Raw genomic sequence first — 24,798 nt, 5'->3', positions numbered from 1 at the left:
GGATGTTATAGTAGATGGGGATTGTTCCACAACTCCCTCTCTCCCTCATCACACTTTGGGGGATGTTTGGTCAAGAAAATGCCCTAGATGTAAGGGGGAGAGTGCATGCCTGAGAAATGTCCCCACCCCCGTCTCAACAAGTGAGATCGTGGGCTGTTGGTTGGACCAGAAAAGGGGATGGACCCCTCCTAGAAGGTACGGATGGAGTAAAACCTATACACAAAGATGCAGAAGCCGTGTCCTGCTTCCTTGGGTTCTTGCCTCCCATTGGCTGGCTTTGGGGAGTGGGGGGACTGGGAGCCGATTGGTCCATCCACACCCCTCCCAACAATTTAAACTTTCCCCTGGACTTCACGAGCCTCTTGCCTCTTCATCTGCTCTCCCCTCCCTGCCTTTAGCTGTAACCACAGTGAGTTTTGTTTCCAAAATGCTGGATAGGAAGGGATGGGTCTGACCAATCACTCTTTTGGGGGATCAGGATTTTTTCCCCACACTGGGCCAAACGGTCAGTTTCCAAAGGTTTTTTCACTTTCCTTGCATCATTGTGGAGGCACAGTTGAGGAACAGAAGAATAGGATTTGGAAGTCTGTTAGTAAGGGAATGTTTAGTTTGTCACAATTTACAGCCTGTGTCCAGTATGCATAAAGGCTAAACGGGCCAGGTACCAGTGGTAAATGAGACCTAAGTTTACACAGACCGAGATCCCCCATTTGTAACCTCTATCCCCCTCATGGGGAGTGGGTGAGAGGACTCAGAAGTGGGTTGGGCCCTGTGGGACAAGTTGTTTTGGGTTATATGGTGGGAGCCCTGTAACGCCACAGTAGACCCTGTTAAATGTCTAGTATATGAGATGGGGTGGTTATATACCATCCATACACAGTTGTAAGTTAATAAAGTTGTAGCCTGCTGCTTAAAATCCATCCCAGTGTCTCTCTTTCATTCACCTGTGTGTCCTGAGCAAGAGGTACTCCGGATTTTGTATTTATTTACTTATTTATTTATTTATTTTATTGCTTGGAAAGTTCTTTGCTACAATCATTCCTGTTTAATTCTGTTTGCAAGTGTTGTGGAAAATTGACCACACGGTTGATTTTGGATCAGACAGCCTGAGGCTCCTTTATTGATCAATCAAACATGCATGCATGGGGGAATCAGCTAAGGCAGCCGAACACCCCCGACAGATAAAATGCAAGAAATTATATAGGATAAAACCACAAAAATTACATATACTTCCTTAAAGTTTTACATCCATATAAGGAATAAAGCAAAACAAGTTTTCCTGTTTTTCTTAGGGTTTTTTTTTGCGCTTTGCGGTTTCTTGCTTTGTCACCTGACATCTATTAATCATAGTCTGTTACAAAGGTTAATTCTACTTTTATAATTTCTACAGTTAGTTCTGCTTTTATGATTTCTGTCTACTCTTCTCCTTTTACTCCCCCCCCCACCTTTTCTCCTTCCTCCAGGCCACACATACAGTTCACCTGACCCTACATACAGTTCACTTGACCAAAGTTTAGGCCTTAGAGCATTTTTCCTCCACACTAGTTTCTCATATGAAATAGTCTGGCAATGAATGGTTTGCTTGTACATTAGAAATGTATGAAACATAGATAAGTTTGTGTATGGTATAGAATAAGAATGCATTTCAGTTATTAAAACTGTCTACTCCCTGGCCCTCTCTTATTCATTAGACCAAAGAAGAAAAAGAAAAATCTGAAAAACTTATATTTTTGCAGAAGGGAAGTACTACATTCCTGGAGTCACAGGTAAAAACGAAACATACTTTCTTAAAATGCAATCAAATAGACTGGCACGGAGTTACTCTTTTGCTATCATTTTCCTTTTCAAAACCACAACATTATGTTAAAAAAAGCTCCACAAGTAGGTATGTTATTGTGGGCAGAATGCTGGGGAAGGAGAACAAGTATCCTACAAAGTTTTTGTCTACCTACTAGAGATTTGTTTCACTGTGGTTAACAGCCTTGGGTGAGTGGATTTGGGCGAGGGGAGAGTTCTCTAACTGTGCATGCATTTGCAGAGTACAGAAGTCTCACTGAAAATGTTACAGTGAATGAGGCAATGTTGTTATTAGAATGAATTTCCTTTATGGTGTCAAGTGAATTCAGATTATCTTAATGATTAAGTTTGAATTCTTACTGGTTTTTCCATTAGCCAAGGGAGACAGAGAAGAAGCTGCAGGAAGGAGAATCTGCTGGCACTGTTGTTACTTCTCATCAAATCATTTTCCAGAAAAGTGTTCCATCATCCTTAGAGGTTATTTTTAATTATTTTGTATTTAAACCAGTGCATTGGTTTAGTTGAATAAATTAAACTATTGTAGGGATAAATAATTGGACACTGTGTACTTTGAAACTAGGGTGACCAGATGTCCCAATTTTATAGGGACAGTCCCACATATTGGGTCTTTTGCTTATATAGGCTCCTATTACACATACACCCCGTTCCGATTTTTCACACTTGCTGTCTGGTCACCCTAACTGAAACTAAATCACATAGCATACTCGTATATGTATATAGGCACATTACATTTGTATATTATGTTCAAACAAAATCCACAATACTCAGGATATTTAATATACTGTATAGCTAAATTTAAATAATGCTAGGGGAGTCTGATTTAGTCCCATAAAAGCAAGGAAACTCAGTTAAGACTCTGGCATATACAAACATGTGCTGTCCTGAGACCTCAAAATACTTTCACAAAATAATATTTGCATGGGAGTGGGGGGGGGGGTGACTGAATGGGCTAGTTATCTTATTTTTATAACTTGACCTTCATTTTAAAGAAATAGGGTATTGTTATGGTGCATGAACTTACAGCCAGCCAGGATTACTCAAAAACAGCCAGTCAGATGTGTTTTTAATTTTTTTAAAATGCTACTCAGCTGCAAGTTATCAGAGTCAGACTGTGCCACATTATAAATGGCCTCAAAGAGGGGTCACAAAAGAAACTCTTTGCAGATTTGATGTTGTAAACAGTGATGCTGTTTATAAGTTTAATTGCTGCTGTACCCGGTACAGCTATTACATGTTCTCAAAATAGCTACCTCAGATTTCTTAAGTTTTTAATATTTTAGTGTTCCTAAAACAAAAATAAACAATGGGATAATCTAATGTAGCTTTTATATTTCAAATATAGGGCTCTGAGGATTGGGTTATTGTAGACAAAATACCTACTGAGGTAGTTGATGGTGAATCGAAAAAAATTGTGACATACAAAGTAATGACTGTGCGCAGTAAAACTGGTGACATTCCATCTGAGATATTAAAATCCAGTACTATTGAAATGCAAAGCTTTGAGGACTTGGAATATGAAATACAATCAAAAGAGGAGAATAAACAGAAAATGTACACCTTAGGAAAGTCCTATGACGCTGTATCCGGGAAAATTGTAACCATGACAAGTAAAGCTAAAGAGGGAGAGAAAACAGTGCAGTCATCACTAGAAGCATTTCAAAAAATGGAGAGGGGAATGCCAGAATCTGTGAAAATCATTCCAGTAGTGGCTGAATATGAAATTCTAGAGCCCATCACAGACGAAAAAGCCAGGAGGGGATCCGATGTACAGAGTACAAAAAGAAAGCTGTCCGAATCTTTGACACCTATAAAGGAAGCAGAGTCTCAGTTGCATAGTCCTGAAGAGGAAAGTTTGAAGAAAGCACAAAAGATGGACCAGGATTTTCATGGTACACTGGGAAGTTTGCAGTTTGGCAGAGCTGAAAAACACCTTGACAGTGAAGCTCTGAAAGCAGGGGCATTTGGTCGGAAAGATAAGAGCCTATCTGAGTGGAGATATTCCAGAGAACAGCCATTTACCATTGCTACTGCTCACTATGTTTCTGAGTCGTCTGCATCAAGAGTAGTGGTAACAAGTGGCTTTGACTTTGTGCCACAATTTAAAGATTAAAGCATGACTTTTTTAGGCAATACCCTCACACTACCCTACCTTTCGGTTCTCTTGCTGCTTGGCTTTATGTTGACAATAGCCAACCCAGCTTATTTTTTTTTCTCATGGTTTAAGTCAGTACCACAGTCCAAAGCAGGCATTATAATGCTTTAAACTTTTCAAGTTTATTTAGAGATTCATGTTGCTGAAATGTAGTATTGCTGCTGTGGCTTGTAATGGGGGTGGAAAAAAAAGGTTTGCTTGAACCAGCAAAATCCCAGTGCTAACAAGTATGCTTTTAAATTACTGCTTATAGTCATTACAGATTTGTGCTCATTTATTTTCCCATTCTTTTCCTGTTTTCAACCTGTCTGTGTCCTTGCAACCTTATCCTCCTTTCCTCTGTCTCAGCCTAGAGTTTTGTCAATTAACATATCTGTGTGTGTCTGTCTGTCTCTCTTTTGTGTATGACTCTGCATTTCTTTGTCCACTTAGACTAAACAGTCCTCCAGTGAAAAAACCTTGGATGGTTCAGATATCTTCAGTTTATTAGAGTCTGCGAGAAAACCAACTGAGTTCATAGGAGAGGTTACTTCTACTTCACATAGCAGGGCTCAGGTGGCCGTTTGATTCCATCTATGAATTTTATAACTGCACACTACTGATTTTTGTTTTTCTTTTGTTCCCTATATTTGCACATAAGTGTGTTTGACTCATAGATATTTCAGAATCTGCATGGTTAATATTAATGCAAATGCTTGGTGTGCCTTTTACTTCCTAAGCTAGATCACAACTAGAAACCTCACAAGAAAATCAAGTTCTATTCCTTTTTTTTTTTCTTTTGTCATTTTACAGGATATTTTATTTGCGTTTAGAATGCTAGGGCATTGATACAAACAAAAAGGATAGTATGAGATTTCTTCTCCCCTTTTTAAATGCTGATTCATGGTGCGGTTTTGCTGTAATAATTACCTTAAAGTGAAAACTTAAGCAACTCAGGAGAAACAAAATGGCAAACTTTAATATCATTTGTTACTTACATTTACAGTACATTGGCATTAGGAGCTGGGTTAAGTTTTATTTTTCACTTCTGACATTTAGATCCATTTCCCTACAGAGAACGGAAACAAAGACCGGCCAGGAGATAAGTGTCAGCGAAATGAAGGAAGAGATTCGGCCATATCAGGATGCAGTGAAGAAGGTTGTGCAGGAGACTGTGTTGGTCGAGGAGAGATATGTGACGAATGTGCATGCAAGTGGGGATGCTGTTAAATTGGCTGGAGATCAGGTGGATGCTATGGCGCAGGCAGGATCTGCTGTTGCTTCTAGTATGAAAGGAAAGGAGGGGTCAGCTGTGACTGAGGGGGCTACAGAGGAAAAAAGGGAGGAGGCTGATAAAGCTGTAACCAAACGGGAAGAAATTGCTGCTGCTTCTCATCAGCAAGAGGAGGAGCAGAGTGCAACAGTCCACGTTTCTGATACATTGGAAAGAAAACCTCATTTTGAGGTAACTAGTTATTAATAATCAGTTATTTCTGCATTGAAGTATAAGGCAGTGATACTCAGACTGAGGCTCGGGAGCCACATGTGCCTCTTTAATGAGTCTCCTGCAGCTCTTTGCAGCACACGATATTAAAACACCGTGTGATTTAATTATTAATCAGTCAGGATATTTTTGCTATATTATTAACCAATTGTAGAATACTTGGTCAGTCATTTTGCTGTGAGGAGAAAAAAAAAAATCTATATCTATATCTAGATATATAATATAGACACACATACATACTCACATGCGTGTGTGTGTATGTGTATGTATATATGTGTATGTATATATAAAAAAAATAAATGAAACAATGAATTTACACTACCGTGGCTCTTTTGGGTAATAATGATTGCTAATTTGGTTCCTGACCCGCTGAGGTTTGATTATCACTGGTATAATGTATACAATATTGGACTAAATTAACTGCACTGATGAAGAGTTAAATAAAATATACGCAGGTAGTAGATTACATTATCTCATCTTTATAGTGGGCAGTTTGTTTCTCCTCTTATTTCTTTCTTGCATGGCAGTTCTGAGGCTTGTTGCTGGTTTCCATTATCGACAACATCAGGGCCGGCCTTAGGGAAAATGGCGCCCTGGGTGAACTTGTATTTTGGCGCCACTGGTCCCTGCTGCCTCCCTGGGCTCCCCAACCCTCCATCACCCCCAGGCCCTGCTATTTTCTTCCCCATTGCCCTGAGCTCCCTTCCACAGCCTCACACCCCAGGCCTGCCCCAGTCCTTTCCTTTTGAGCATGGCATCCCCCTGGACCACAGAACCCTGGGCAGTCGCCCAGGTCGCCCACCAGTAAGGCCGGTCCTGGACAACATGCAATGTATATTTTACCTAAAGGAGTGTGCAGTGCTGAAGACTGTTGCCTTTTATGTAACTGATCATAAGGATTCAGTGTCCACTGCCTGTGGAAAGCTCATTAAGATTTATAGAATTCACTTGTCCAAAAGGAACAGAAAATAATACATTCTTCTATGTTTCTCTCAATTGTAAATAATTTACCTTATTTTAAACTACTAAGTTTTCTCATTTTAGCCTCATTAGCAGGATTTCTAAACCTATTTGTACTAAGGTGTTAAAAACCTTCATATTGTTTTGCTTCTCTTTCTGAGAGGTAATTACAAGAAAATAAACTTGTAATGTCAATCTGTTCTACTGTATTTTAAAATAAGCAAATTTTTAATATTGACATATTTTCTAAAGTCGACTTTAATGAATTACAGCTTAGCATTAGATATAAAAACTGCCTTGGAGTATTGTTAACATATATACATGTATGGACCATTATGCTGACATTTTTTTCCTTCCTGTAATGCAGAGCACATTTATTTTATTTTTTTCCACTCCCCAACAAAAAAAATATCTCTGAGAAATCCAAAAGCTTTAATAAATGCTCCAATTACTTTTCCATTGAAGCAGTCACCAGTTGTGAAGACTGAAACCATCAGCTTTGACAGTGTTTCTCCAGCTGGGGAGAAGCTTGAAATGTCTACCAAGGAAGTTCCCATAGTTCATACAGAAACAAAAACCATTACATATGAATCATCACAGGTAAGAAACTCTGCAAGATCCAAGACCTAATTTACCAAGGGCTAAAAAGTACCTGAGTGTCAGCTGCTTTAAATATGTTACAGTATTAAATAGTAACATCACCCATAGTAAGTCTATACTAAACAGAAGAACTATATAAATATATAGGTTTATCTGAAGGTACTCTTATTTGTACCAGTATACAGTCTTTTGTGAACACTGCTTAGACTACAGGACTTTGATGTATATGTTTAAACATATATCCTTAAAAAACAGTATGAGACACATTGTAATACAAACAAAAGTACTGTTGTAAACTTATGAGGTGATGCAAAATTCTGAAGTAGAAATGTAAGTAATGAAACAATATCTAAGTCCTATGGGACAGGTCTGACAGGTCTCCTGGCCATTAAAGAACCACATGATTCTTTTTGTAAGAGTATTACAAAAAGAATATTAAGAGATTCTCAATACAATAAGATATTAATTTTGGTGTTCAGATTAAATACCAACTCAAGAAATTACATTTTACCTCTGAATTCTCCAGGCAGTTCCAGTTGCACGTAGAATTCTTTACTTCATGTTCCAACTGTTGATGTATATTGTTAAGCAGCTGCTGCATTCCACTCTAGAAGTGGCCACAATAGGTGCTATTTGCAAAGCACTTTGAACACCACCAGGCATAATAGAAATGCTGTTGTTTCAGTCAAATGGAATAGCCTGTCAGCTATAAAGGAACATCCCAGCAGCAATTAGTTTATATCATCAGCCACATTCTTTATGCAGAAGTCTAGAGACAGGAAAGCTCAGCCAATATCTCCATTTTTCAAGAACAATTTGTGGCATTTGTTTTTCTTTTGGCTATTTAGGCAGATTCTGGTGCTGACTCAGAGCCAGGTGTGTTGATGAGTGCACAAACCATCACATCTGAAACTACCAGTACTACAACTACTACACATATCACAAAAGTAAGAAAATGAGGGGTTCGGTCCTTGAATAGATGTATTTCAGAACTTTGACATGACTGTATAAATCAATATTTATTTCAGAATATGGATACATGCTAATATTTTCTGTGTGAAATCCTATCTAGCGTATATACTTATGTAGTCCCCACGGCAGTAGTGTCTGAGCACCTCTACGAGGCACAAAGAGATTAGGTGGCTTGCCCAAGGTCACCCAGTAAGTCTGTGGCAGAGCAGGATATTGAATCTCGGTCTTCCAAGTCCCAGGCTAGCACCCCAATCTCTGGACCATCTTTTCTCCCTAAGCATAACTCCCATTAACCTCACCGAGTATGTCTACACAGCAAAGAAAAACCTATGGCTGGCCCATGCCAGCCGACTCAGGCTGCGGGGCAGTTTGATTGCTCTGCAGGCTTCTGGGTTCAGGATGGGGTCTGGGCTCTAGGACCCTATGGGGTGGGAGGTCCCAGACCTCAGGCTCCAGCCCAAACCCAGAAGTCTACACAGCAATAAAACAGCCCCACAGCCCAAGCCCCGCAAGCCCACGCCAGGTGGCACAGGCCAGCTATGTTTGTCTAGTTGCTGTGCAGACATACCTACTGGGGCCGGGATTTAAGCCTATCTGGGTGAAATTCATCTCTAGGCAAAGGAGTCACACAAGGCCACACCCCATTTAAGAGCCCTCACAATAGGACTTAAGTGGGAGCAGAGGCTTTGTGTTTCCCCTGTTGTGCGTATAGATATGCTGTGTATCCATGCTTTTCTTCATATGTTGGAAGTGTTTCTTTGAACAAGCAGCACCACTTTTAAATGAGTATGTTTATTTGTATTTGTTCCTCTCACTTTTAGACTGTGAAAGGAGGCATTTCAGAGACAAGAATTGAAAAACGAATAGTCATCACAGGAGATGCCGATATTGACCATGATCAGGTAGAGTATATAAGCTACGAAAAGCTGCCTTGAACTGAAAACTACCAAAGAGGGAATATTTAACCTTAAGCTTTAAAACACTGTTCGTACTGGCATGCTTTAAACTGGATTAGTATTTAAATCAATGATAGTATATTTTAATCATTTTTCCTCATTTGTAAATTGTGTAATTTCTCATGAATCTCTCCACCTTGCTACTGATCATGCATGTTCCACCTCCTTTTTGTTTTTGCCCTTCTGTGGTTTCCTTGGGCTAGGCGCTGGCTCAGGCAATTAAAGAGGCCAAAGAGCAGCACCCTGACATGTCAGTGACCAAAGTAGTGGTACATAAAGAGACAGAAATCACACCAGAAGATGGGGAGGATTGACCCACAGGTAAGAGGAATAGATGATTTTCCTAGGCACTCACTGGGCTGGCATGCAGCAAAGGCATTCTCCTTCCATAATTCACCTCTAACTCCTTATTTCTCTCACTGGCATTTGCAAAAACCATGTGAGCCAAGTATTAATTCTGGAATTTACCTCAGATGTAAATTATACACATTTAGTTCAATGTATTTTTCTTTGTTTAATAGTGCCAGTTAGAGAAATGGAAATTGGCTTTTGTTGGCTCTCTGGATGTTACTCATCCATGCTTTGATGTATTCCTAAAATTTCTAACTCTGCGATCAAAAATCTGTTGTCTGTTTATATATGTGTCTTAAGAACAAAGGCATTTTGTTCTTAAAGGTACAATTTTAATTTCTTTTAAAATGCTGAGGGAAATAATTATAGCTACTTACCTTATTTTAGGCACAAATATGGCACAATTTAGGGTTTTAGTTCAAACTTGTAAAGCTGTGTGGTCCAATTTTCTTTTTTTAACCCCAAATTAATTGTTGTGTCAATATTTGGCTGTCTTGACTTCCTTGTATTTTGTAAGGACATTTTGTGTTTGAAAGTGGCATTGTTTCTCAGGATGAGATAATAATGCAGCTTTTCTTGTGTCAAGCTGTCTTCAGTAAAGGCATGCTCTCCAACTAAGTTTGGCTAAACAGTCATCTTGATAATATTGTATTTACTGTATGTGCAGAAACATATCATGCATACTAACCTGCTATGCAAGAGCTCTTAATGACAGCATCATCCATAGGCTGCTTTGAATGCTGTATGCACACACACAAAAAGAGGCTGCTTGTCTAATTTGTCTGAAATGATAGCAGCATCATATTCTTGAAGCACTATGTATTCCCTAGCATTTGGTATAAGTAACATTAGTATGATGTGCAGCAACTCTTGAAAGTTTACTGCTTTCCTGCTTTGGATGAGGAAATATAAATGCCTAAAGCAAATGTGAGTAAGACCACTACTACTTATTTTGGAAGATGGAGACAGTCCTTAAGGAATGAGCACCAATAACAATTATGGTCTTCTGCTAATCAGTTCAGAGAAAACAATGAAGTGGCCTGATCCAAAGCCCACTGAAATCAATGGGGGTCTTTCCAATGCACCTTGGATCAGGCCCAAGGTTGGCAGTTACTTATACTGGAATCATGTGGTTATAATATTGTTGTCACCTGAAGTATTCAACATGAGCCCCTTTTCACCTATGATTTGAGAGAGAGGGAAACTCAGTTGTTTCAAATAATTAACTCGGTTCTCTTTCCTGCAGGAATAATTTAGCTTGCATACGAATCCAGTCATGCAAACCCTTAGGAATACCAGAGCCTATATGGAGTCTCAGTTCTAACCTGACTGACTTGTATCTGTCCATGGAAAATTTCAGTACCGAAGAATTGATCTTAAACACTAATAAAGACACTGGCAGAGATATTTTCCCGTATAAAGCAATCTGAATCAGCATCAGTAAAACAATATTGCATGAAGCAACGATAAATTTACAGAAAAGCAGCATTTTAAATTTTCATTATATCTAAGTTTTCCGCTATACCTGCACGTTCATAAACAATATAAACAGTGATCTAATGTAACACATAAACAGTTCATGCCTTTCACGTTTTATTAAATCTAAACATATTACAATTTGTTAGGTGGCAAACCTTTTGTTTATGGATACTGTAAATGAAGATTACCCTAAACTGCTAGAAGCTGTATAGGTACTGTGTATAATGTTTTATCACACATTAGATGTGCCAATAACACAGTTTATTCAGGAAACAATTTGAATCTTGTATTTGTTTTATCTGGTTTTATTACTGTTGCCTGATAAAAAAATGATGAATCTCTAATCTTATCAAAATATTTAAATTCTTACAAAATGTGCTTTGCATACCTGATTTAATACCTGGTGAGGTAGTAAAGATTTCAGCACATTTACTTGATTTCAAGATTTTTTGTCAGCATTGTTCAGCGTTAAAGTCAGAAAGTTTCCAGTCACCCTTCAGAAGTTCTAACCCTGTTAATTATATGTAGTTATTTTGGAGAAAATCTGTATTTTCCTTAGTTTATAGTGTTACAAAATTATTATTCTGAAATAACCTTGATGGTTTTTTATTGACTTCCCTTTTGTTCTCGGAGAAAAAAATGTTTCATTTCAGAATCTGGTTAGCAGCATTTACTATCTAGTTCAGAGCCAAGCCTTAAACTGTACAGAACATCCACTGAAAATTCATTAGTATTCCGTTATAATATCCACTGAAGGGATATAGTCTCCATTACACTCTCAGCTGCGTCACAATACATGGTGAATGTATGTTTCTGCATAGTGAAATAAAAGTGGTAAATGCATCCAAAATTGTATTGTTCTGTGTCTAAAAGAATCCAGTGTTTTTTATATTCAAAACCCAAGTAATATCTGTATGATATCAAAGGCTTTATTCATCTGCATAGTAGATGTGTCCTGTCTTACAATGGACCACAGTACGCCGTGCAGACAACTGGAGTTTGCAGGGGAGCCTACGGGATAATAATATGAAAATGTTATTTAGCTTGCATACGAGTAAAATGAGTAAAATGATGTTCGCAAAGGAAAAAGAACATTATGCTTCTTTTTTCTATAGCGGTGTACTGTGTTTCAATTACGTTAAATGGAAATTATTTGTGTTTGGCTAACAAAATTATAATGAAAATGTAGCACTGGCTCAAGATCTGTTTCCGTTTCTATTTTTGCTCTGAATCATGGATGAATTATCTATTTAAGAGAATCCTTACTTTTCTGTTTGCTGTTGCTTGCTCCTTGACCACACTTGGATGGCATTCCCTTGGGGATTTAAGATGGATTTGTAGAGGCTTAACTCACCCTTCAATCCATAAACCCTGGTAGGATGCAAGAAATAAATACAAGTGAACTTGTGTACATGGGGCTCCCTCTCATTGACTTCAGTGGAGGGCAGGATTTGGCCCACAGATTTGTTACAAGTATTTATTTTCTTAATTTAGAAAGAAAGAAAAGAGAATATATCAAGAGAATAATTTGTAGTTAATAATTAAAAAGAAATCGCCTGAGGCTTTGACTGCTCTACTGTCTCTCTAAAATGATGTTTTAAATCAGCCATTCTTCATGTCTTTGTTGTTTAAGACCTCCCTTTATGTATCTCCCCTTCTAGCACATCAGTCATCTCTCACCTATTACCTAATGAATAATGCAAAGATTGTGTTCTTATGTTCGTATTTTTGGAGTTCTCTTCCTGACCCTCTTCCTAATATAACAGAATGTGTCTATAAATTCTGTTCCTTCCTAGAATTGGATTTCTTTCCTCCCCTCTCCCCCCGCCCCACTTCAGCTACAGAGAGAAGAGGTATCTACCCTGTTTCTCAGCAGACTACATTCCAGGCTCTTGCTTCTGCATTAAGAGTTTAAAAATAGACTCTGAAGCCATATTGATCTTCCCTCAGGTGGCCCTTACCTTGTCAGCTAAGAAACAGTATTATGTTACCTCAGAGATGTGAGTGGCTACTATACTGCCTTCTGTCCAGAGATACCCTTAGCATTATATTTTAGCATGGCTTGAGGGAAATGTACTATAATGATTATGTACAGTATGTATGCTGTCTGAAGATACTGTATCTTTGAGGTTAGTCTCCTTCAAAAGCTAGGGTATGGCCTAAGCATGTTACAGAGTAAGAGAAGATTAGAGTGGATCGGCGATGACATCTCAGTCATTGTTAGCAGCAGACCTTTGGAGTAATTCCTCGGAATGGTCCTGGGAATAATAGTTTTGATTTTTGTTAGTGACTGTTTCTTGGGTTGTCTGCCTAATGCTGTGCCACATGAAATAAAGAACACTTTCCTGTTTCTACCAGATGCCTTTTGTCTCGGTCTCTTCTCACTTGTCCAGCTCTGAGCTGTACGACAGTCCCTACAAACAAACTGTCACAAGACCTGCACCATTACTAACACAGACCAATACAGAGAGAAATCTCACTCATTACAGCTGGAATAATAATTTCTGACAATACAGCACTGTCTGAACAGGCTGTTCTGCATCATTAAGATAAGGGATCCTGATGTGTAGGTAAAAAAGAAACATAGCAGGCGTCACCATTCTAGATACAGAAAGTATAAACACAATAATCTCATAATCATTAAAAACAAATACTGTCCTTAGGAATCAATTAGTATTGATCTTTCTTAAGCTTTTTGAGGCTACTACCACATAAATAATAAGTAATGTTGACCAAGTTCAAGCATTACAGGAATTTTCTGATGGGCCTCTATATTCAGAAATAAGATCAGAATCTGAACCAACGTCTTCACCCATATTCTTCAAACAGACAAGACTTGTTCAGATGGAGAAAGGGTGGGGGCTGACAAATATTCACTTTGTCAGCTCCCATTCACATATTGTTCCTTGTTAGCACATTTTCAGGTAAATTAGACAATGAGGCCATGCTTCAGTCTTGCAACCAACTTGTAATTCAGGAAAATCTGATACCAATTTCCTTTGTTTTCTCATAAAAGATTGTGGGACACAATCCGAATTTCAGTATTTCATTTAATGTCATTTATTGGCTTTTCCATGTAGTTGTGAACCATAGAATCTTCCCAATTCACAAGTACTAGTGGTGAGATATTAGTATCCCCATTTTATAGATGGAGATTGAATGCAGAGAGAGGCTATATGACTTGCTCAAGAAATCTGTGACAGAACTCAACCCTGATCTTTGAATCCTACTCCCATGCCTTAACCTTTCTTCAACTTGAGTGCTAGTTTAACTTATGTAAATATTTTGTTTATACACCCATTGTTATAGCATCTGGGCACATGGCATATGTTATATATAAAATACTGAAGTTGCCAGCAGTAGACAACACTTTAGATTACCCTTGCCTGTCATAAAGAAACATAACAGTGCACAGTTAATAATAATAAATGGAGATATACCTATCTCATAGAACTGAAAGGAACCTTGAAGGGTTATTGAGTCCAGTCCCCTGCCTTCACTAGCAGGACCAAGTACCAATTTTGCTCCAATCCCTAAATGGTCCCCCTCAAGGACTGAACTCACAATCCTGGGTTTAGCAGGCTAATGCTCAAACCACTGAGCTATCCGTCCCCCAAATGCTTGATCAGCGTTACCTTGCATCATGCTTTGATAGTCTGTCAAACCTTGGGTTACTATCAGCGACCCTATACTAAAACCCCTATACCTTCATTCTTCAAAGGTCTGTTAATACTAGCAAGAGGTCTTTAGCTGATTTCAGCCATTGCGGTGAAACATAAGGAAAAAAGGCAGCATCTCAGGCAAGCAAGTCCCGAACCATATACAGGTGATTGGACTGGAAGAGTGGTCTCAACCTTTTTCATATTATGGACACCCCTTCCCTCTCTACCTCACAGTTTTGAATCCATGTCATCCCTGCAGCGACTATAGTGCCTGGTTATATGAAGTAAAAGTGTAATATATCAGGCCAATATTAAGGAGCTATAATGAAAACAAGCTACTTGGTTGCATCTCTCTGGGAAGAGGTTTTTTGTTCATTAATATTGAATCTCTTCATGTTGTCTGCAGCCCTTACTGCTCTAATCTCTCTCAAGATCCCTTTGCAGTTTAGTTCTGCCTCTCTGTATGTTTTATAGGTCTCCAATTTTGGTGGTGTCCACAAATTTGACCACAGCCAAATATATACCAAAGAAACTCCCAAAGAAGAGGGACAAAAAAGCAGTTGTTCAGGGAGATGCTTGTTTCTTGGAGTTTAGCTGATTAAAAAAAAAACCCTCTGGAAACCCTGGGAGTTTTGGATTGAACTACAGCTAGTGGCAAGAAGCACAGCTGCTTGAATAAGACAAATGGTTCCACTTTGTGACAGAAGAAATTACATAGAACACCGTGAAGTGCTCTGTGGACCACCAGGCTTAGTTGCAAATATTTACTAAATATGAGTGCCAAGATGAGGGTTCATTCTATCATATAATTTCTATGTGGAAAAGAAAATGAAGGATTGTATTAATTCAATAACTCCCAAAGAGGGCATCATTCTCCAAGTGCAAATGCTGCTTGAGTTAAGAGTGCACAGAGGAAGCACCTTTATCACTAAAGTTTGTGCAACTTCAGAAACAAGAGATTCTTCTTCGAGTGCTTGTTCATGTTGATTCCAGTCAGGTGTGCGCATGCCGTGTGCATGGTTGTAGGAAACTTTTTCCCTTAGCAGCTCCTGTCGGGTCAGCTAGGGAGCCCCCTGGAGTGGCGCCCTCGTATATATGACCCTGCCAACCTGACCCCCCTTCAGTTCCTTCTTACCATCTGTGGCAGCATTGGAACTGTGTTTCGCTTACTTGCAAGTGTTCCCTTAGCCTAGTACCTAGACCTACCCAGTTTCTTATTTTAGTAGATAGTGTATTGTTGTTTATAATTAGTATAGAAATTGGTGAGTGGGATCGTTCCTGTCCCGTTACCCTGCCTTGGGCTTCAGGGCATGCCTCAAGCCCAAGGGTTTAAGTCTTGCAGTGTATGCCGAAAGCCTATGCCTAATAGCGATCCCCACAACTCAGGCCTGAGGTGTCTAGGGAAGGTGCATCAGTCTGAGCGCTGCAAGATTTGTAAGGCTTTCAAGCCTAGAACTAGAAAGGAGCGTGATTTCTATTTAAAACAGTTACTGATGGAAGCCACGCTCCATCCAGCAGCACCTGACTGCCAGGGCCCAGTGTGGAGCGCCCCGGCATGGGTCCGTGAATCAATGCCGAGGAAGGATGCTGGCACGAGAGATCCCTGGCACCGCAGTAAAGAGCAGGGCCCTGGCACCACTCCACATCTCTGGTGCCCCACAACTGCCATAAGAAGGTGGACAGAGGGCGCTTTCTTCAGAGAGCTGTGAGACCATCAGTGGAGGCTTTGCTGCTCCAGAGAAAAGTCTCAGCTCCCAAGCAGCAAGAGCTCATGCCATCGACTCCGGCACCCCAAATGGCACCATTGAGCCCAGCACTTAGTGACTCTCCAGCGGGACAGGTGTCTACCCCAGTCACTTTTGAGGCTGCTAAGGAGCTCGTTGAAATAACTGCACCACAGCCCCCGGCCATTAGAGAGAAACCTCCAGCACTGCCTATACAGGTACCGTCTAGAGGCAAGCCCGCAACGATGAAGCTCTCCTCATCACTGGGCCAACACTGTTCCAGGTCCCCATTGCCATAATACTCCCCGGCACCAGCCTTGGTACAAGATCGCACTTCACCAGGAGCACGACTATCTATGTCTCCAGCACCGAGGGCCAGCACCGACACACAGCACCGCAACACGCAAATCTATGTCTAATCAAACTGAATACAGATAATCTCACCCTCAGAGATGCTTCAGTAAGTTTTTTCCTCAGACTGGACACCTTCCAGGCCTGGGCACAATTCTTTCCCCTGGTACAGCTCTTGTTCCAGCTCAGGTGGTAGCTAGGGGATTCTTCATGATGGCTCCTCTCCCTTTTTGTTCTGTTCCACCCATTTATATATCTTTTGCATAAGGCGGGAATCCTTTGTCCCTCTCTGGGTTCCCACCCCCTCCTTCTCAATGGAAAGACACCAGGTTGAAGATGGATTCCAGTTCAGGTGACATGATCACATGTCACTGCAAGACTTCATTACCCACTTGTATACAGGAAGACTTACAGGTAAAACAGAGCCATTTGCAGTCAATTGTCCTGGTTAATGGGAGTTATCAAGATTCCAGACCACTATTAATGGCCCACACTTTGCATAATTACAATAGGCCCTCAGAGTTATATTTTATATTTCTAGTTTTAGATACAAGAGTGGTACATTTATACAAATAAGATGATCACACTCAGTAGATTATAAGCTTTGTAATGATACCTTACAAGAGACCTTTTGCATGAAGCATATTCTAGTTACATTATATTCACTCATTAGCATATTTTTTTTAAAATCATATAGACTGGAACGTCACACACTGATCCTCAACGTGATCGTTACACCACCGATCCCTGACCACCTCTTCTTGGCACCGACCGCCAGCACAGGGGTTGTCGGCACCACCATGGTCGTTTGCCCTCAGGATCTTCGGACTCGGAGGCTGACTCATATTAGTCAAGGCACAGTAGACATAGATCTGGTAAGTGCCGAAGAGACGTACAAGCGGCATGGCAGCCACAGTGGCCACTCGTCGCACAATGGCCCTTCTGGACCCCCTGGGCTTACCATCAGGCCCAAGACACCCTGTCAAGGGCTTCTAGGTCTGTAGCCTCGGGATGTCACTGTTCGTGCTACCCTGGGGAGACCGTCTAATGTATGCCTTCCTGCAGATACTATTCATCCACAAAGTGCTGCTTAAGATCCACAGAAACAAGGCAGAGGTAATTCTGCTAGCCCCTGCGTGGCCACACCAACATTCGTACACCACGCTTCTGGAGCTGTCAGTGGACACCCTGATCACACAGGACCATGGTCACCTCCTTCACCCAGACCTCCAGTCCCTCCATCACATGGCTTGGAAGCTTCATGGTTAAACCCAATGGAGCTCCAATGCATGGAACTGGTGAGGGAGATGCTGCTTGGTAGCAAGAAATCTTCCACCAGGGCTACTTACCTAGCTAAGTGGAAAAGATTCTTGTGCAGATGTGAGCAGAGTCATGTACCTCCACTTCAGGCATCTATACCATCCATCCTGGAGTATTTACTGCATCTGAAGCAGCAAGGTTTGGCTGGATTATCCATCAAAGTACACCTCTTGGCCATCTTGGCGTTCCACCCGGAGAGTTGTGGCGCTCGGTATTCACCAACCCTATGGTGGGCCATTTCCTGAAAGGTTTGGAAAGGCTATATCCACAATCCTGACCGCCGGTACCTGCTTGGGATCTCAATCTGGTCCTCTATAGGCTAATGGGGGCCGAAATTTGTATCACTGGCTACATGCTCCCTTCTGTATCTCTCATGGAAGGTGGTATTTCTGATTGCCATCACATCAGCCAGGAGGATGTCAGAGTTAAAAGCATAAACCTCTGAACCCCACCCCTCCCCTAGTCTTCCATAAGGATAAAGTACAACTCAGGCCTCACCCAGCCTTCCTGCCCAACGTGGTATACCACTTAAACATTGGCCAAGGCATTTTTCTACCAGTCTTCTATCCCAAGCCACATGCTAATGCATAGGAGCAGAGCTTCACTCACTAGATGTCCGGCTTGTGCTAGCATTCTAGATTGAGCGCACGAGGCCTTTCAGGAAGTCGAACCAACTGTTTGTAGCAGTGGCAGACCGGATGAGGGGATTTCCGGTCTCCTCACAACGCATTTCTTCCTGGATCACAGACTGCATCTGTGCCTGCTACGAACTCGCCAAGGTCCCAGCCCCGGCTATTACGGCCCACTCGACACGAGCTCCAGCCTCGTCCGCCGCTTTCCTGGCCCAGGTGCCCATCCAGGAGATCTGCAGAGCGGCAACCTGGTCTTTGGTGCACACATTTACCACCCACTATGCCATCACCCAGCATGCTAGAGAGGACGCAGCTTTCGGCAGGGTGGTTCTCCAATCTAATCTGATTCCTTAACTCTGACACCACCCCCGGGGGAGAGCTTGGGAGTCACCTGATTGGAATCGACATGAACAAGTACTCTAAGAAGAAAAAACGGTTACTCACTGTGACAATGCAGTTCTGGTGGGACCCAACTGAGAGTGCCAATTCAGGACAAATTGCTAAAAACAGGGCAGTCACAGCCCAAGGCTAGGGTTTTTCCACCTCTAAAGCAAACCAAACCAGCCAGACTAAGAGGACTTCGGTCTCACCCCACTGGCTAACCACAAGGAATTCCCTTAGACACTCCAGTTTCCCAGTATCACCACCAGTGCCACTCATTATGGGGACGAATGGTTATGAAAACCAATACCCCAGTAAAAGAAAAAAGGTTCTCCTGATCCCAAAGGACCAAGCCCCAGATCCAGGTCAATATACAGATCAGATCTTACCCACAAATCACGCTGTTGCCAATCCTTTAGAATCTAAAATCTAAAGGTTTATTCATAAAAGGAAAAAGATATAGATGAGAGTTAGAATTGGTTAAATGGAATCAATTACATACAGTAATGGCAAAGTTCTTGGTTCAGGCTTGCAGCAGCGATAGAATAAACTGCAGGTTCAAATCAAGTCCCTGGAAAAGTCCCAGCTGGGATGGGTCATCAGTCCTTTGTTCAGAGCTTCAGTTGTAGCAAAGTCCCTCCAGAGGTAAGAAGCCGGATTGAAGACCAAATGGAGATGAGGCATCAGCCTTATATAGTCTTTTCCAGGTGTAAGAACACCTCGTTGTCCTTACAGTGGAAAATTACAGCAAAACGGAGTCTGGAGTCACATGGGCCAGTTCCTGCATACTTTGCTGAGTCTCAAGGCATATTTGCTTTCTCTCAATGGGTCCATTGTCTACCTGATGGTCCTTAATGGGCCATCAAGCAGGCTAGGCAGAGCTAACACCAGCTTGTCTAGGATGTCACCCAGAAGCATAGCATAAGCTTGCAATACAGACCGTATAGAGCCAATATTCATAACTTCAACTACAAAACTGATATAGACAGCATAATCATAACCAGTAAGCCATAACCTTGTCTTAGATACCCCATTTGAACCCCTATATACAAGATTTGGGTGCCACTACGGGACCTTGGTTGCAACAATGATCTATATGGTCCCAGATTATATCAATAACGTCACACTCACCTTCTTGTAAGTGTTGCTCGTCGGGATGTGTTGTTCACATCCATTCCAATACCCACCCGCCTTCCTTCTATCAGAGTAGTCAGCAAGAAGGAACTGAAGGGGGAGTCACGTCAGCAGGGTCATATATTGGGCGCCACTCCGGGGACTCCCGAGCCGACCCAAGGGGAGCTGCTAAGGAAAAAAGTTTCCGATGACCGTGCACGCAGCACACACACACCTGATTGGAATGGACGTGAACAACACATCTCGAAGAGCAACAGTTACAAATGAGTAACCATCATTTGTGGCTGGCTTGCTCCAGGTTCCTTCCAGTAACACAGTGGAAAACATGATTAGATTTCCTAATCTAGGAATAAGTAGCTTATCGGACAGCTAGTAACACCATTACCACCTATGCATCTTGTAGTTCCATGTCAAAGTAGAGATTTAAGTGGAGGTAAGCAGTAGGTGTGTGTTGCGGAGTCTCAAGTCTCAAGTCCTCTCTTCCCCCTCCCCCCGGCTCCTCCTCTCCTTTGTTCAGTCTCCCGGGCAGAAGGTGTTAATTCTCCCCACCCCCGTTCCTGGCTCAGGTTACAGCTCAGGTAGCTCCCTTCAAGGGAAGTCCCACATCCCCACTGCAACCCCCCTGCAACATTCCCAGGTCAAATCTGCCCTGCTCCCTGCTCCGTCACATCTCTCCCCCCTTCGAGACTGAACTGAGCGGGGTCACTCTGCCCAGTGACCTGGGGAAGTTCAGGGCTCCCTCTCCGGGACAATGCGTCCGCTATCAGGTTGTCACGTCCCTTCACATGGACCACGTCCATGTCATAATCCTGCAGGAGCAGGCTCCATCTCAGGAGCTTGGCGTTGGCTCCTTTCATCTGGTGCAGCCAGGTCAGGGGAGAGTGGTCGGTGTGCACGGTGAAGTGTCGCCCAAAGAGATATGGCTCTAGCTTCTTGAGGGCCCACACCATGGCCAGGCATTCCTTCTCGATGGCCGCGTAGTTCTGCTCCCGGGGTAGCAACTTCTTGCTCAGGTACACGATGGGGTGTCTCTCCCCCTTTTCATCCTCCTGCATTAACACCGCCCCCAGTCCTGTGTCTGAGGCGTCGGTGAACACCATAAAGGGCTTGTCAAAGTCTGGGTTTGCCAGAACTGGGCCACTGACCAGAGCCTCCTTCAGCGCCCGGAGAGCCTCCTGGCACTCCTCGGTCCAGACCACCTTGTCTGGCTTCCCCTTCTTGCACAGCTCAGTGATGGGGGCGGCTATGGCGCTAAAGTGGGGCACGAACCTCCGATAGTACCCTGCCATCCCAATAAAGGCTTGGACCTGCTTTTTGGTTTGAGGAGCGGGCCAGTCTCTGATCACCTCCACTTTGGCTGGTTCCGGCTTTAGGCAGCCGCTTCCCACCCGGTGGCCTAGGTAGGATACCTCAGCCATCCCCACCTTGCACTTCTCCAGTTTTACGGTCAGCCCAGCTTCCTGGAGTCGGTCCAGCACTTGTCTAACCTGGGACATGTGGTCCTCCCAGGTCTGGCTAAAGACACAGATGTCATCGATATACGCCACAGCAAAACTCTCCATCCCCCTCAGTAGCTGATCCACCAGGCGCTGGAAGGTGGCCGGCGCTCCCTTGAGGCCGAAGGGCAGGGTCAGGAACTCATAGAGCCCCAGAGGGGTGATAAAGGCCGATTTCAGCCTGGCATCTGCATCCAGCGGCACTTGCCAATAGCCCTTTGTAAGATCCATGGTGGTAAGGTACCGAGCACCTCCCAGCTTGTCTAGGAGCTCGTCCGGCCTGGGCATGGGGTAGGCATCGGCTACAGTGATGGTATTGAGCTTCCGATAGTCCACACAAAACCGGATCGACCCGTCCTTTTTGGGGACCAGCACCATCGGCGAGGCCCAAGGGCTGGAAGACGGCTGGATCACCCCCAAAGCCAGCATGTCATTGACCTCTCTTTCCAGGTCCTGAGCAGTTTTCCCTGTGACTCAGAAGGGGGAGCATTTTATAGGCGGGTGCGATCCTGTCTGCACCCGGTGGACAGTCAGATTAGTGCGTCCAGGCTGGTTGGAAAACAGCTGTTGGTACAGATGCAGCACCCTTCCGATCTCAGCTCGCTGGGCAGGGGTTAGCCGATCAGAGAGGGGAATTGCTTCCAGGGGGAAGCCAGCTCTTGTCCCAGGGAATAGATCTACTAAAGGGTCATCTCCCTGCCCCTCCCAATGTCCACACACGGCCAACACCACATTCCCCCTGTCATAATATGGCTTCATCATATTCACATGGTACACCCGGTGGTGGTGTGCCTGGTTCGACAGTTCCACCACATAGTTTACCTCGTTTAGTTGCTTGACAACCTTGAAGGGCCCTTCCCAGGCGGCCTGGAGTTTGTTTTTCCTCACAGGGATGAGCACCATCACCTGATCCCCAGTGGCGAAGGCGCGGGCCTGTGCTGTGCGGTCATACCAGACCTTCTGCTTCCTCTGGGCTCTGGCCAGACTCTCCCTGGCCAGGTCCATGAGCTCGGCAAGTCGTTCCCGGAAGGTCAGGACATACTCCACCACCGACTCTCCATCAGGAGTGGCCTTCCCCTCCCATTCGTCTCTCATCAGGTCCAGGGGCCCCCTTACCCGCCTTCCATATAGCAGTTCGAAAGGTGAAAACCCGGTAGACTCCTGGGGTACCTCCCTGTACGCAAACAGCAGGTGAGGTAAGTACTTGTCCCAGTCCTGCGGGTGCTGATTCATAAATGTTTTCAGCATCATTTTTAGCGTCCCATTGAACCTCTCCACCAGCCCGTTGGATTGGGGGTGATATGCTGAGGCCCAGTTGTGCCGGACCCCACATCTCTCCCACAAGCACCGGAGTAGGGCCGACATGAAGTTGGACCCTTGGTCCGTCAAGACTTCCTTGGGAAACCCCACTCGGCTGAAAATGGTCAGCAGCGCATCTGCCACAGTGTCTGCTTCGATGGACGATAAGGGCACTGCCTCGGGGTAGCGGGTGGCGAAATCTACCACCACCAGGATGTATTTCTTCCCAGACCGGGTCGTCTTGCTGAGAGGTCCCACTATGTCCATGGCCACCTTCTGGAAAGGCTCCTCTATGCTGGGCAAAGGTCTCAACGCTGCTTTCCCCTTGTCCCGGGCCTTCCCCACCCTCTGGCAGGGGTCACAGGGTCGGCAGTACTGCCGGACGTTGGTGAAGACCCCGGGCCAGTAAAAGTTCTGTAGCAGCCTCTGCCTGGTGCGCCGGATCCCCTGGTGCCCTGCGAGAGGGATGTCATGGGCCAGGTACAGTAGCTTGTGGCGAAACTTCTGGGGAACCACCAGCTGCCTCCTGATCCCCCACGACTCCACTTCCCCTGGGGGAGCCCACTCTTTGTACAGGAACCCCTTCTTCCTTGCATCCTCTCATCATGGTCTGTACCACACTGAGGTCAGCCAGGCCCCTTAGCTTCCGCAGGGAGGGGTCCTTCTGCAACTCGGCCTGGAACTCGGCGGCTGGGGAAGGGATGGGGACCTGCTCCCTCTCGTCGGCTGGGTCGGAAGCCCCAGCCACCCCGAGCCTTGTCCTTGGGTGTTCCCTCCCCACCCGGGTAGGGTTCGGTGCCTCCGGTGTGACATCCTTCCCAAGGTCAGGGCGTGGTGGACCTCGCCGGCTCTGGCTACGGGTCACGGCTAAGGCGGTCTGGGGGCTGCTTGGCCAGTCCTCTAGGTCCCCCCCCCATCAACACCTCAGTGGGCAAATGGTGGTGCACTCCCACGTCCTTGGGGCCCTCCTTGGCCCCCCATTTCAGGTGTACCCTCGCTACGGGAACCTTGAATGGGGTCCCGCCCACCCCGGTCAGGGTCAGGAAGGTGTTGGGCACCACCCGATCTGGGGCCACCACCTCGGGCCGGGCCAGTGTCACCTCTGCGCCCGTGTCCCAGTATCCATAAACTTTCTTCCCATCCACCTCCAGGGGAACAAGGCACTTGCTCCGCAGGGACAGGGGTGCAGTAGATCCCACCTCTGCCACCAGTTGTTGCGGAGTGTGGGGGAGTCAGGGCCCTGCACCCCTCTTCCTGAGATTCACTGCGACTCTCAACCAGCCAGTAAAGCAGAAGGTTTATTTAAGGACAGGAACACAGTCTCAAGCAGAGCGTGTAGGTCCGACCAGACCCCCTCAATTAAGTCCCTCTGGGAGGTTCAGGGAGCTTAGACCCCAGCTTGGGGTTCCCTGCGTTGCACCACCCAGCCCAAACTGAAACTAAACCCAAAACTCCTCCTGCTGCTCCTCTCTTCCCCCTCCCCCTGGCTCCTCCTCTCCTTTGTTCAGTCTCCCGGGCAGAAGGTGTTAATTCTCCCCACCCCCGTTCCTGGCTCAGGTTACAGCTCAGGTAGCTCCCTTCAAGGGAAGTCCCACATCCCCACTGCAACCCCCCTGCAACATTCCCAGGTCAAATCTGCCCTGCTCCCTGCTCCGTCACAGTGTGACACTGCTTATTCTTACCGAACAACCACAAAATACTGTATTCATTATCTTGAAGACTAAATAGTACATTTTATTGGAAGTAATAGTAGCCACTTAGTAATTTTGTTAAATATTCTTTGTGCTTCTTCATATCTGATTTGTTTCCCTTTCCTTGCTCCTGTTCGAGTGCACAGTCATGCTTCTCAGACTGTTGGCTCCGGGATTTAAAAATACTAGTCTGAAAGAAGTCGGATCTGCTTATATGTAATCCACAGTACCCCCTCTCCTTTCATCTCATGGACCAGAGTTCAGATCTCACCATTATAGTCTGATGGTCTCATTCTAGTCTGTAACATAATCACCATTCCACATAATTAGGATTAAT

The 24,798-nt window shown here is 44.0% G+C and overlaps 1 protein-coding gene across 24 annotated transcripts in view; it reads left to right on the top strand.

Annotated features, from left to right (window-relative positions):
* The window catches only part of EPB41L3 (erythrocyte membrane protein band 4.1 like 3), a 195,793-nt gene extending 185,086 nt beyond the window's left edge, over positions 1-10,707 (top strand). For 15 of the 24 annotated variants that reach the window (XM_054017403.1, XM_054017395.1, XM_054017396.1 and 12 more), the window contains 10 exons: positions 1,692-1,766; positions 2,173-2,274; positions 3,161-3,886; positions 4,403-4,525; positions 5,025-5,414; positions 6,879-7,013; positions 7,862-7,960; positions 8,807-8,887; positions 9,145-9,262; positions 10,539-10,707. In XM_054017403.1, coding sequence (XP_053873378.1) covers positions 1,692-1,766; positions 2,173-2,274; positions 3,161-3,886; positions 4,403-4,525; positions 5,025-5,414; positions 6,879-7,013; positions 7,862-7,960; positions 8,807-8,887; positions 9,145-9,255 — 1,842 coding nt within the window. In that variant the 3' untranslated portion in view covers positions 9,256-9,262; positions 10,539-10,707. The remainder of the gene's footprint in view (positions 1-1,691; positions 1,767-2,172; positions 2,275-3,160; positions 3,887-4,402; positions 4,526-5,024; positions 5,415-6,878; positions 7,014-7,861; positions 7,961-8,806; positions 8,888-9,144; positions 9,263-10,538) is intronic. The other 9 variants (XM_054017410.1, XM_054017393.1, XM_054017411.1 and 6 more) reach the window with 6 other exon arrangements.
* The last annotated feature ends 14,091 nt before the right edge of the window (positions 10,708-24,798 follow it).

Source organism: Malaclemys terrapin, chromosome 2 (genome assembly GCF_027887155.1).
Source record: "Malaclemys terrapin pileata isolate rMalTer1 chromosome 2, rMalTer1.hap1, whole genome shotgun sequence".
Classification (NCBI taxonomy): domain Eukaryota; kingdom Metazoa; phylum Chordata; order Testudines; family Emydidae; genus Malaclemys; species Malaclemys terrapin.
The sequence above is the reverse complement of the archived record's forward strand: the minus strand, read 5'-3'. Positions and strand labels throughout refer to the sequence as shown.